The sequence below is a fragment of the Camelus dromedarius genome, chromosome X (assembly GCF_036321535.1).
Source record: "Camelus dromedarius isolate mCamDro1 chromosome X, mCamDro1.pat, whole genome shotgun sequence".
NCBI classification, from domain to species: Eukaryota; Metazoa; Chordata; class Mammalia; order Artiodactyla; family Camelidae; genus Camelus; species Camelus dromedarius.
The window spans coordinates 13681120-13693480 of NC_087472.1; the positions used below are offsets into that span (position 1 = coordinate 13681120).

Here is a 12361-nt window from a genome sequence, read left to right on the forward strand (position 1 = left end):
TTTTTAAATTGAAGTATACTTGGTATACAATTTTATATAAGTTAGAGGTGTATAATATACTAGTCTCTTTTTTGGGAGGCCAGTGGCAGAGGAGGAGGGAAGTACAGAAAAGGTGCGGTGATGTGGAGTTTGAATGTGCATGCATGGTGGCAGTTGTCAGTCCGTAAAAATGAGGAAGACGAGGACCGTTCATGGAGGTCTCTCTCCTGATCAGCCAGAAAGCCCACCATATTTCCATAAAGCTGCTTTTCTTCTTAAGTATTACTTAACAATACTGAAGTGCCAGCTGTTAATCTCTGAGCTTTATCTTTGTGTTCTAGGAGCCTTGTCGATACTGTGTATGCCTTGAAGGATGAGGTCAAAGAGCTGAAACAGGTAATGAAATAGGAAAGTCATTTTCTCAGATCCTAATGGGCCCACTCCCTCTTCCCTGCCACGCGTTGGTAGATGCCCTGAGGAAAGGGCCAGGAATGAGGCCGTGAGGTAGGGACTCTGATTTCCCTTGTGTCATCAAGGTGGGTTTTGTTGATTTCACCACGTGGCCTTGGGTTTCCATTTCTGAACCTTGCTTCCGTACCTATAAGGGATTGACAATGGGGTCCCAGACTTAGTTACAACTTTCATGTTCCCTGACATTTGCCAACAGAATTTAAGAAAAGACAAGTGATTCATGAGTGCAGAGGTGTCAACAGAACCATAGATGGTAATTTGTGGGCTCCTCTGCAGATATGATCCAGTGGCCCACGATGTACATTCTTCCTCGTAGGTGAGGACTGACTGTACCTGGTAACAGGGTAAAGGATGGACTGAAGGGAGAGAGACCAGAGGCTAGAAGACCGCTTAGGAGGTTATTACAAAATTCAGGGTGAGCCCTGATCAAGTCCTGAACTGAGGAGGCAGCGCCACTGAGGCTGCGGTGGAGGAACATGGATGGAAAGGAAGGCATGTGGCAGAGTTAGAGCCTGTGGGAAATGGGGCCGTGATGCGGGGATTACGAAAGAGCCAGAGATTGACGTTCGATATGGTAGTGTCCTTCACAGAAGTCGGGAACCACAGGAGGAAGAGAAGTTTGGGGGATGGCAGAGGTACTGAGTTCACTTTAGGACGTAACGAGTTTGAGGTACTTGTAACACATTGAGGTGGAAATTTCAAGTTGGCGCTGGGGACTGTGGACTGAGTGCTCATGAGATGAGATGCGATCAGTACCAGAGAGACTGGAGAGGCCCCTTAAGAGATACTGGACTTGAAAGAGAAGAGACACTGAGAGTGTTTAGTTTGAAGAGGGCCAGGGCCAGAGCCCTAGAGCACGTTTGTATTTCAAGGGTTGGTCAGCAACAAGGCGGAGAATCAAGAGGCCACCTTGTCCTAGAAGCTGAGGGAGAGGAGTTTGAAGGAGGAAAGTGTAGTCAGTGGTGGAGGCTGCCCAGCGGTTGAGCAGAGAGCCCTGAGAAGGGGTCCGTTTCTTTGGTAACCAACCAGCCTTTTCCCATCATAGGAGAATAAAAGAATGAAGCAATGCCTGGAAGAAGAGTTGAAATCAAGAAGGGACCTAGAAAAACTGGTCCGGAGGCTGTTGAAGCAAACGGATGAGTGTATTCGGGCCGAGGCCAGTAGCAAGAGTGCCATCCTTCCATAACCATCACTGTGCAGTGGGCAGAGCATGCCTCCAGGGCGTCGGGAAGTGTCCAGCTGAATAATCTGACTCAGTCTGCTCACTTCTTTGGTTTTTATTTTGTATCTTAGTCTCTCTCTCTCTCTTTGGTTGAGTGTTTGTTATTTGGTTATTGATTGGTTGTTTTTTTCCGACAGGGGTAAGAGCAGGAGGTGGGGGGAGCTGCCTTCCGGAGTCTTTTCTAATCAGTGAGAAAAGGAAAGCTAACATAGGCAGATGACTTCCACGGTCTTCAGACGGCCTTCCATTCATAGTGCCTCCTCCACGGCCATTCTCGGCTCACTCTTGTTGCGCTGGCTGCTCTCGCAAAGCTGCTGGCCATGGCTTATGACATGTGAACTTGACTTCTTCCCCAATGCTTTCCTGTGCCCAGAAGCCCCTCAGTAGCTAATTTACAGAAGGCAGCACTTCTGGAACTCTGACTAGGGTAGGGTGGACACCAGCACATTTGCCCAGTGATCCAGATGCCCTTCCTTAAACCATCATGTGCCACCCCTCAATGCACACCTTTTTAAAATTACTACCCTATGTTGTCTATAAGACCAAGAAAACAGGAACGCCCTTATTCCTTTTGTGTTGGTTGACATTTTAACTCTGTGAGGCAGAAGCTCCGGTCACCCACGCCAACACCAAATGCATTAGCAAATTGCACTGGGCAGTCCTCCCCTTTGGCAGCAGAGTGGCCCACCTCGTCCCAGTGCATGGTAGGTTTTGTCCCTCGCCTTCTGCCTTGTGTGTAAGTTTTCTATTTCCCCAGTGCTTTCAGCCAACCATACCAAGCGGTGTGTAAACTAGTATGTGTGCGCTTTGCTTTTTACAGATATAGACTGTAAGCAGTTACTTTTTATCTACATTGCATATTCAAGTTGTGACCTCTCATCCTCCAAAACAAACTACATTGAGGAAATGTTGCGCCCTAGCAGACAGCTTTAATTCACTTGATTGCTCCCCCATATACGCTGTGAGAAGCTGTAATATTCTTCCGCCTCTTCGAGTAGGACTCTAAGCCTTCTTTCCAGAAATGTGCTGTGGGTCCAGTTTGTATAGCTGGAAAGAAAAGGCCCCTCTGGTAGCTGTGTGCTGTTTACTAGTGAAGCTAATTATTTGGAACTGGTTTCCTCAAGTTGCTCGTCGAGTCAAATCCTCGCCTTTGTAAGTATCTCAGAAATTAGAACTGTGATAATGCAGGCGTAGAAGAGGGTCACAGAAGGACAGCACACACCCAAAGTCAACACAGTTGAAGGCTGGCCTGGGGCTCTACCACCGAGCAGTCCAGCCTGCCCCTGTCTCTCCCAAAGGCAGGGGAAATTGGGCCAGGTCGGGGAGATCACCAGAAAGAGAGGCCAAGGGCCAATGGACCGATCAAAGTTGTCTCCCAGATCCATTTGATGGGTGTCTATAAGTGTGGGTTTTGCAAATGTTGGTTAGAAACCAGACTTGAAGCTTGAACCCCCCGGCTTGCTAAGCCCTTTTCTTTTCTAGTATGGGCGGGGGGGTGGTCTCCATTCCCATAGCTACACAGTATGGGGCTGTTGACTGCTTGCTGCATGGCAGAAATTACACCATCCATGGGAAATGGACCCTTCCTGCAGACCAGCATCAGCCAACCACACACCGCCGTCTTTGGACGCTCAAGACCGAAGAAGATTTCTAGGACTGGCTGTTGTTCTATTTTTAGCCCAACAGTTTAGAGACGCCATTCTTCACCTAAAAATTAAAAACAACAATAACAACACAGATCATAGCATCTGCCCTGTCTGTGGTCCATCAATGGCTTGCAATAAATGTGCAAACTCTATCCCTAGGACACATTTTTGTGATTACATAATACTTTCGTTGATAAAGTATCTAGGATTGCTTAAGCTATTGAAAAGGTATTTCTTTTAAAGTGAAGTGTACATATGCATGTTTTGGGGACTTGGCCCTTCTGGTGAGAGGCCCTTGGTTCTCTGGGTAACGTAGCTTGTGCAGAGTGGTGGCCATGCTCACACACTCAACAATCATATACAGGAAATGAAGCCATGTTAACCTGACAGCAGTGTCTCCATAGTTGTGTTGTTTACAAGACTCTACAAGTGGGTCCCGTTACCCTGTAGTTAAACTGCTCCTCTTCTGTCGTGTCCCTTCTTACCCAAGCTTCAATTTTCTAACTTGTTTTTATTTTGAAAACTTTTAAAATCAACATTTTCAATAAATAAGAATAACAGTGCTTTATAAAATAAGTCCTGTGTTTCTTCTTCTTCTTCTACTTCTTTTTTTGTTTTTGTTTTTGTTTTGCTATCTGGTGTGCAGAAGGATTTCTTATGCTGCGTCAGCTTCCTCTCCCGTTCCCTTGTTAGCTGCCCACTCTCATCAGGCCCCCTAGCCAGCTTCTATCTTTCCCACTCAGGGCAGATGATATTTGTTCCCCACTTAACAGAGATAATATGGACCACGAGACAGAACCTTCCAGAACTTTCCACCCCTCTCCTCCTGGCCCCAACCTATCAACTATCTGTACCTCTTCTCACCATTTTCCTTCCAATATTAGAAAAAGGGATACTCACTTTCCTGTCCAGGCTTATCCCTTTATCTTCAGTCTTGTTCCCACCCCTCTTTATATTTTGCAGGATTTTGTCAATCAATAATCTGCAATATTTTGGCCACAATTGGAATGCTGGTGTCAGCAGTCAGGGTGAAAATATTTGCTCCACCTCAAGACAGATACCGTGGATATTATCTGTTGCTACTCAGCATCCATCCATCCCCCTTTTTGTCCCCACCTCATCCCTGAAGTCTGAAAAAAAAATACATATTCCAGACTCCCTTGCAGCTAGAGTTCCAGATACAATGCAGGTTCTGATATATTTTCTGTTCAGTTAATGAGATGCCTTTGCACAATGTGTGAAAAGCTTCAAGTAGGCAAAGGCCATCTTCCAGGGGCTTGGTGGCTGGCAGGCAGTTCCAAGGATATGTTCGTGGCTTCTACAGTCCAGTGTATCTATTCACAGTTTGGGAGATCAGAGTGGCAGCAGTGATGGTGGTAGCAGCAGCATCTTCCGAAACTAGATTTGGATCACAGCTACAGTGTTATGCATGACCCTGAAGCCATTAGTCTAATGGAAGCCCCCTGACGTCCCCTTCTATAGCCAGCAGTTTTGTAGGCACCTAATGTTACCTTTCTGCTTTATGTTTCCTACGCTGAAGCAATGGCTATAACACAGCACCGCCCATGGGGGAAGCCCTGTACTGTTTTACGTGGATAAGCTCCTGTAACCCGCACAACAACTCCATGAGGTATTCACTATTGTTATCCCCATCTCACAAGTGAACAGGGGTGCAGAGGTTGAATATGCTAGTCTGTGTGGAGCAGGGACTTGAAACCCAAGTCTATCTGCCTCCCTAATCCATGCTCTTTCTACTGCATTTCCTCCTCTGTCCTTGGCACTTGCTAAGTCAGCTTCTACCTTGACATCAACTCTTGTGAAGTCACTGATGAGCTCTTGTTGACAAATCCAGGGAGCCCTTTCAGTACCTATCTTGAACTCTCGGCAGTATTTGATGCTTGCCTCCTTGATAGATCTCTCCTTCCTTGGCCTTCATGAGCCCAACTCTCCTGGCATTCATTCAACCCTTCTGACCACCCCCTCAGTTTCCTTTCCTGGACCTGCCTCCTGCCTACCCCCCCCGAACGTTGCTGACCCTTGATGTGCTTTCCATAGCCTCTTCTTGGACAGTCTTGTCTACTCGTAGAAGTTCATTTGTCAAAATGCAGATGACTCCCTTGTCCATATTTTTCCATCCTGATCTTTTGCCTGAGTTCCAGACCCATGGAGGCAGCTACTTTCTGGACATCTCAGCTTGGATGTCCTACAGCTCCTCAAACTCAGCATGTCCAAAACTGGACTCCTTGTGCCTGGTCCCAAGTCTGCTCCTCCAGTGTTTCCTATCCCAGGGAACAGCATTCCTGTCCACTTGCCCCAACCAGAAAAACAGGCATTATCCTTCATTCCTTCCCTTCCTTTAACCCTGTATGACATTTATACATTAACCCTTTAGATGTCTATTCATCAAGTCTTAACATTTTAAACTCTACTGTGGCCCCATGGACCTTTATCCTCCATTGCCTATTTTTGCCACTTGACATCTCACCCTCAAGCTGTTGCATCCCTTTGCCTCTTGTAGTCTGGCCTCTTCAGTGCCAACAGGATGATTATCTAAAATATCTATGTCATTCTTCTATGTCCTCATTTAAAAACATAATCTCTTGCTACTCCCCACCACACTCAGTAAAGTTTAATCTCCTTGAATTTCTCTTGTCTCATAAAATGCCATTTGTCCTGCCTAGAGTCCCTTTCTCATCCCTGTCCATCAAGCAAATTCTTTCCTTTCCATTTAGAGTCGGCTCAAGTATCTATCTGAGCTAATGATTTCTAAAATGCACAGATATATGTGTATAGGCATGGGTATGTGTACATTTATACATAAGTAGTATGTATGTTTGAATCTATTGGAATTGCCAGATAAAATACCAGACATCCAGTTAAATTTGAATTTCAGCTGTACATCAAATATGTTGGCATAGATCATGTCCCAAATATTGCATGGGATATATTTATACTAAGGTTTTCAATGTTTACCTGAAGTTCAAATATACCTGGGTATCCTGAATTTTTATTTGCTAAAGCTGACAGCTTTAATATGTATGTGCGTACATATGTGTATATAAACACATGCATTTCTTAGGAGAAGTGACATCATAATAGCAAGGCACACAGCTAGTGCCCAGAACTTGGTTTCTAAACACAGTACTCTTCACTGAAAGGACCCAGGGATCCTTGGAGAAATGGCTGATTCTCTGACTGAGGCAGGAAAAGTACAAGATTCACCTGGAATATCTTGTGCCAAGAAGTAATGTCCAAAAATACGATAGGGGCATATTACGGAGACGTAGGTGCCAACTTGAAAAGGCTCTTACTGACCAAAGAAGGGCAAATTTGAGCACCAAAATAGAGACAGTAATGAGTTGGAAAACATTGGAAAAAGTAGAAATCTATGAGTCTATGATAGTAAATGCATAAATGGGGAGAAAAGGAAGACTCTCGTTTACAGGACTGTGCTGAGTGGTGACTGGTAAACGTGGAAGGAACACTGAGGTTGGAAAGATCACCATTTTGCAATCATCACAGTAAAGACCAGTTCAGGCAAAAATAAATACAGGGGGAAACGTTGATGATGGGCACGTTATCTGCATGGCCTTAAAGCGGTTCCCCAAGGAGAACTAGTTGTGAGGTGGAAAATAGTAACCATAGCGATTGGACAGCACCCTACCTGAGTGATCAAAGTTCACATCAACAATGAGAGGCAAATGGCCATCGTGTGCCTCCAGACATGAAACCCTAAGAAGGACACAACATCATTTAATGTGGAGTTTTCCATCCAGGAAAGCATACCTTGAATTTAAACAGAAGGAAACACCAGACAAGCTCAAAATAAGGAACATTCTTTTTTTTAAAGGGGACAGATTGTTACTATATTAGTCTAAAATGTCAATGTCATTAAAGACAAAGGCTGTGGAAATATTGCAGATTAAAGGCAACTGAAGAGACATGACAACTAAATGCAATGCTCGACCCTAGACTGGATCCTGTGCTGGAGAGGATATTATTGGCTCACTTACCTGAACTGGAATATAAATGGAGGCTTAGTATCAATGTTAAGTTTACTGAAGGTAACAGTGCTGTGGTTATAAATAAGACTATTTTTATTCTTAGGAAATACACAGGGAAGTATTTAGGGGTGAAGGCCATGATGAACGCAACTTCCTCTCAAATGATTCAGAAACCAGTTTTACCTTGTACTATTTCTATATTTGCAACTTTCCTATAAGTTTGAAATAATTTTTAAATAAATTTTTCTTAAAAGCTCAAACATTGCCTCCTCAGGAAATCCAGACTCCAGCATCCCTTTTTGCTCAGTCATCACAGTGCACTTGATTTGCTTGTATCTTTTTTCCAGTAAATTTATCCGTGTGAATTCCCAGCCTGATGCAGGGTCAAGCCCATAGCACCTCCTCAATAAATATTTGTTGAATGAGCCAACGTTCCAAATAATTTGAGGCCTCTGCTGTTTGAGAGAATTGTGAAGACTTGCCTTGGTGCCAACAGCAGAAGCCCACGGGGGTTCCAAGCTTCTGCAACCCCCAAGCCTGCAGGGTCCAGTTAGTGACCCAGCTTCCTCCTCAGCTGCGGTAGAGCAAACCCCTCCAGGCAAGCAGGCCAGAGGGCAAGTTATCTCTGCCAGATGAGCACAAAGGCTGTTGCTAGATTGGGCTTCAGCATGAGCTGTTTGGCCTGGACACCAAGATTTTTTCTCACCCCAGACCCTCTGTGAACGAATGCCTCCTGCCTGCTGACCGGAACCTTTTCTCAGTCTTCACACCTCTGTGCTTCCCCACGTTCCATGTTCTACTCTCTCCCTCCGGGAATCCTTTCCTCCCTAGGGCCCCTCCTCCCTCCGACATCCTCCAGGACTCATTCTGTGCCACCGGTCCTGCAAAGCCTTTCCTGACACCGGCCTTCCCCCGCTTGTCTGAGTTACGTGTGTTTCCTTTGTATTTCCTGTGACACCGGTCCTTACACCCGCTGCAGCACTGACACTGGGCTTTAAACGTTTGCACACCTGTTCTGCAAAATTCTATGAGTTCCTTGAGGGCAGGGACTGGATCCTATTTATCACGTGCTTAGCACAGAACATGTCATCTCAGTGTGGGATGGGTGGGTGGATGGCTAGAAAACAAATCTTTAACTCTTAGCAGTAACAAAACATGTGAAACAGATCTAAGATGTATTGAAAGTTACATGTTGGATTTCAGGTGGTTTACAGTCAGAGAGGTACAGAAGATAAGAGTAGAGTTTGTGACCAAATGTTATTGGACTTTAAGTGGGATTACCTTAGGAAAATGTGATGGATAATTCAGTGGAACTCCGGGAGTTTTCTTGAGAGTTGCTGAATTGCCTGCAGGGGTTACTCAGAGGAGTGTAGTAGGGAAGCGGGAAGTTTGTGTGCTGATATCCTTTAGATTGGAAATCAATGATCATAGATTTTTTTTTTAAAGACACCTTCTTAAATATCCTAAAGATGGAACTGCCCAAACCTGCTGAAAAATTTGGGAACCCTTATCCTCCAACAATTAATTGTTTTTGACAATGAAACTAAGAAAGTCTTTGCTACACACAGATCTACTCTAGTGTTCGGTATATGTTCTAACCTTCTCTTTTTTTTTTGCTTTCATTTTGTTTCCCATTGGGTGTGGTCTTTGGTCTACTACATGGGCGATGCTTTTCATGTGTACCTGGGCTGCCAGGCATTCTCCTTGGTCTCAGAGGTTTCAATCATTTTAAGATGTCGTCTGGTCTACCTACACCACTGGGTGCAGACTGGTGTGCTGGGGGCCATGTGGGGGTCCACCTTAGTGCTCTTTATCTGATGGTCTGTTCCAGAGAGCAGATTCTGCAGGGAACTTTCTGTGAATGGTCTCGTCACATCCTAAGAAACCTTGCAAAGCAAGTATTCTCATCAACCCCACTTTACAGACGAGAATGATGAGGCCTGGAGGAGATGATGTGACTTTGTTTATGGTTATAAAGTTGGTAAAACTGTGGAGCCAAGATTAAGACTATCTGTTTGACTCCAGACTTAACCACTGCCCTACAATGAAAATTTCTGGTTTTGTTTTGTTTTGTTTTTTTAATGGAGATGTGTTTCACAGAGAAAAAGAACGTAACAATCATGTTCTATGTTTCTGTGTCAGAGTACTTCAGGCTGCTCCAAAGGGTGCTGTAGCTTCTAACACATGGTCTCAGGCCCTATGGAAATAGTCCAATTCAACACAAAATGTGTTCCCTTCTGGAGCCCAGGCGTCTATATGTTGTTTCCCTTTAACTGGGGCACCCTGTACTGACAGCTTGCCAGGCAAGACTGTCTTTTGTAGCCATTTACTTCCTATCATGGAACAGAGACAGTCATGTTTTATACTTTGTTTATTTTATATTCATCTGGAAATAAAAGTCATTTCAACCATTCCTCCCCCCTACCCCTTAGATGGAATACAGAGTGACACGTTCATGAAAATGGAATTAAATTCGATAATTTATGATCAGACTATTATAGGTAAATCAGAAGTGTACCCAAGGCCTTGTCATTTTTTGGAACAACTTTGAAAAGATTGAAGTTTGGAACCAACATCCTGTACTATTTTGCCAACTCTCATGTACTATTTTGCAAAGTATAATAAAAATATTATCTATTTTTATCTACAGTATGATTTTTAGTCATTCTCTACTCCCTGAGTATATTTTATCATATGGATATTTTTGACATAATGAAAGTATTGCGAATTCTTGCTTTCACCAACACAGAACTACCTCATGGACTACTGAGTTAGAAGCAGCTATATGTATTCATTCATTGATTCCTTCATGCAATGAATAAAGGGCCAATTCTGTGCCAGACCATGGGGTAGACACTGAAGTTACCATGGTGAACAAGACAATGTCTCGGTCCTCAGGTGGGTCCCAGCATAGCAGGAAACACCTCGATCACGTCAGTGCTGTGTAGCCGAGGTGTGGGGCCAGCGGAGAGGGGAGGGGTGTTCCAAGCAGAGAAAAAAGCCTGCCTTTGTCCTAAGGTGGGAAAGCATTTGTAGCCTTGCTTAGAGGAACTGAAAGTTGGAACTTAAGACCCTGAAAGAGATACTGGTAGGAGAAGAAAGAAGTTAATTATTTTGGTCCTTATTCTAAGGTCATGAAGAAGTGGGGGAGTGGTGACAGCTGAACTGAATGTTTTGCTCCGGCTGTGCACGGAGCATGGGGAGGGAGAAGGCGTGGAGACAGGGGGTCTAGGAGGCTGCCGTGGTATTCTAGAAGAGAGATGGCGGGAGTGTGGACTAGGATCATGGCAGCAGACATAGAAAGAAGTAGATGAATTTCAGAAGTATTTAAGAAGTAGGGTTGATGTGTCTGGCTGGTGGAGTTGGACATGGGAGTGAGGACGGTGAGATACAAGCCTGGTTTCTGGCTTGGGAAGCAGGGCAGTGGGGGCGGCCACTCGCTGGAATGGGAAACACTGAAAGGAGATCCCAGGATTTTGAGGGAAGATCGTGTCCCTTTTGGATGCCTTGGATCTGACATTCTGGACCCACCATTTGGAAATGTGGGCAGTCAGGGACCATCTCTAGGGGGCAGGTCAGGACTGAAGGCAAGACATTAGCAGCAGCAAGGGGGTTGCTAACCCCAGGAGCTGGGAGAGACAGCCCCCTGTGAGCACATAGGGCAAGAAGAGGAGGCGGAGGACGGGCCGGAGTTCTCGGGAAGGGCGAGGCTGCTCTCAGGAGGAAGCGGTCTGAGAGGCTGAAGGCACCTGTCTCTGTGAGGCTGAAGCTTAGGAGAGCGTTCTGGGCTGGGGCTGTGGGGCGTGGCATTTACAGGGCAGTAGCAAACCTGGGAGCAGAGGAGACGGCCAAGAAATTGTTGATAACAGATAGCGTCAGCCACTTGGTTACCAGAGGTGGGGGTCCTCTGGAAGACAGTGATTCCCAGAGAAGAAGGCGGCGGCCGGTTTCACTCAGAGGACGTGCGCCTGTAAAGACTCAATGATGTGTCCAGCCTGGACGTGGATTCCCTTCTCACGAACCCTCCTAGACGGGGAAGGCCTCTCATCAGCCCCGCTCCCGTCGTCTCACCCAGGCAAGCTGGGCCCTCAGCTGCCGCAAGGGAGGGAGAGTCATGGCCTGTGTCCTGTCTTCTCTCTGGACTGGGCCAAGGTGTCCCCTCAGCTGGACAGGGCCCTGCTTACCTGTGACAGCATCCTGCCCAGCGTCTTCACGCTGCCACAGCCGCTGCCCGCCTGCCCCAAGTCTCCCATGCTGAGGGCAACACCGTAGAAGGATCTTTGCTCCAGACACAGGATAGCACTGTGGCCACCTCCCTGAGTTCCTGATCAACGAACGTCACTCCTGCTCATCCCAAAGTGCTCTCGTCGGAGAAAGTGCACAACCAAGCAAGTTTGTCTAGCATGACTTCAGCCTGGGTTAGAAATTCCCACTCTGAGCATCTTCCAAGTCCCTCAGCCAAGAAGAGGACTGTGCCGTCCAGAGGCCTGACGGCAGGGGCCGTGGCCAGGAGCTGCCTCACCTCTCCTCACTTCCCTTTCTTGTTGCTGCAGGAATGTTTTCCTGTTTGGACATGTGTTTGCTTCCAGGAAGGATGATGCAGCTGCTTACATGAAAAACCCCTCAATCGGAGGTGACAAGACCGAGGGACCAATACTTCCCCTCACTTTGTCCTTTGCCGTGTCCCCTTGCCTAATGTGGAACCACTTAAAGATAAGCAACCGATTCTCATTTAAGGCCGGCCCTCTGGCTTTGCTGAGCTGTGAGGAATCAAGAAAAAACCCAGGCTCTTTTCAATCCCCTGCAACCTTTCCAGAGCAAGCCTTTCAGTAAATTGGCTTCCATGACATCCATCCACTGAAGGCGCTCCCAGCCTTTCTGCGAGTGTGCTTCGTGCTGATAGTTTGTGGCACCACGAGTTTCAGCAGCAAGTTCATGAAAACATCATAAAGGTTGGGAACATTCCCTCCAAATGATTCCTCCTCCCCCTCCCCCTCCCCCCAGCCCGGCCTGGGGCTTCAGACGCTCAATAACAACAA

The 12361-nt window shown here is 46.1% G+C and overlaps 1 protein-coding gene across 4 annotated transcripts in view; it reads left to right on the forward strand.

Annotated features, from left to right (window-relative positions):
• Window positions 1–3894, forward strand: part of ARHGEF6 (Rac/Cdc42 guanine nucleotide exchange factor 6) — a 95653-nt gene extending 91759 nt beyond the window's left edge. For all 4 annotated transcript variants that reach the window (XM_031445388.2, XM_064483394.1, XM_064483396.1 and 1 more), the window contains 2 exons: window positions 321–375; window positions 1496–3894. In XM_031445388.2, the coding sequence (XP_031301248.2) occupies window positions 321–375; window positions 1496–1636 (196 nt within the window). In that variant the 3' untranslated portion in view covers window positions 1637–3894. The remainder of the gene's footprint in view (window positions 1–320; window positions 376–1495) is intronic.
• Window positions 3895–12361: the final 8467 nt, after the last annotated feature.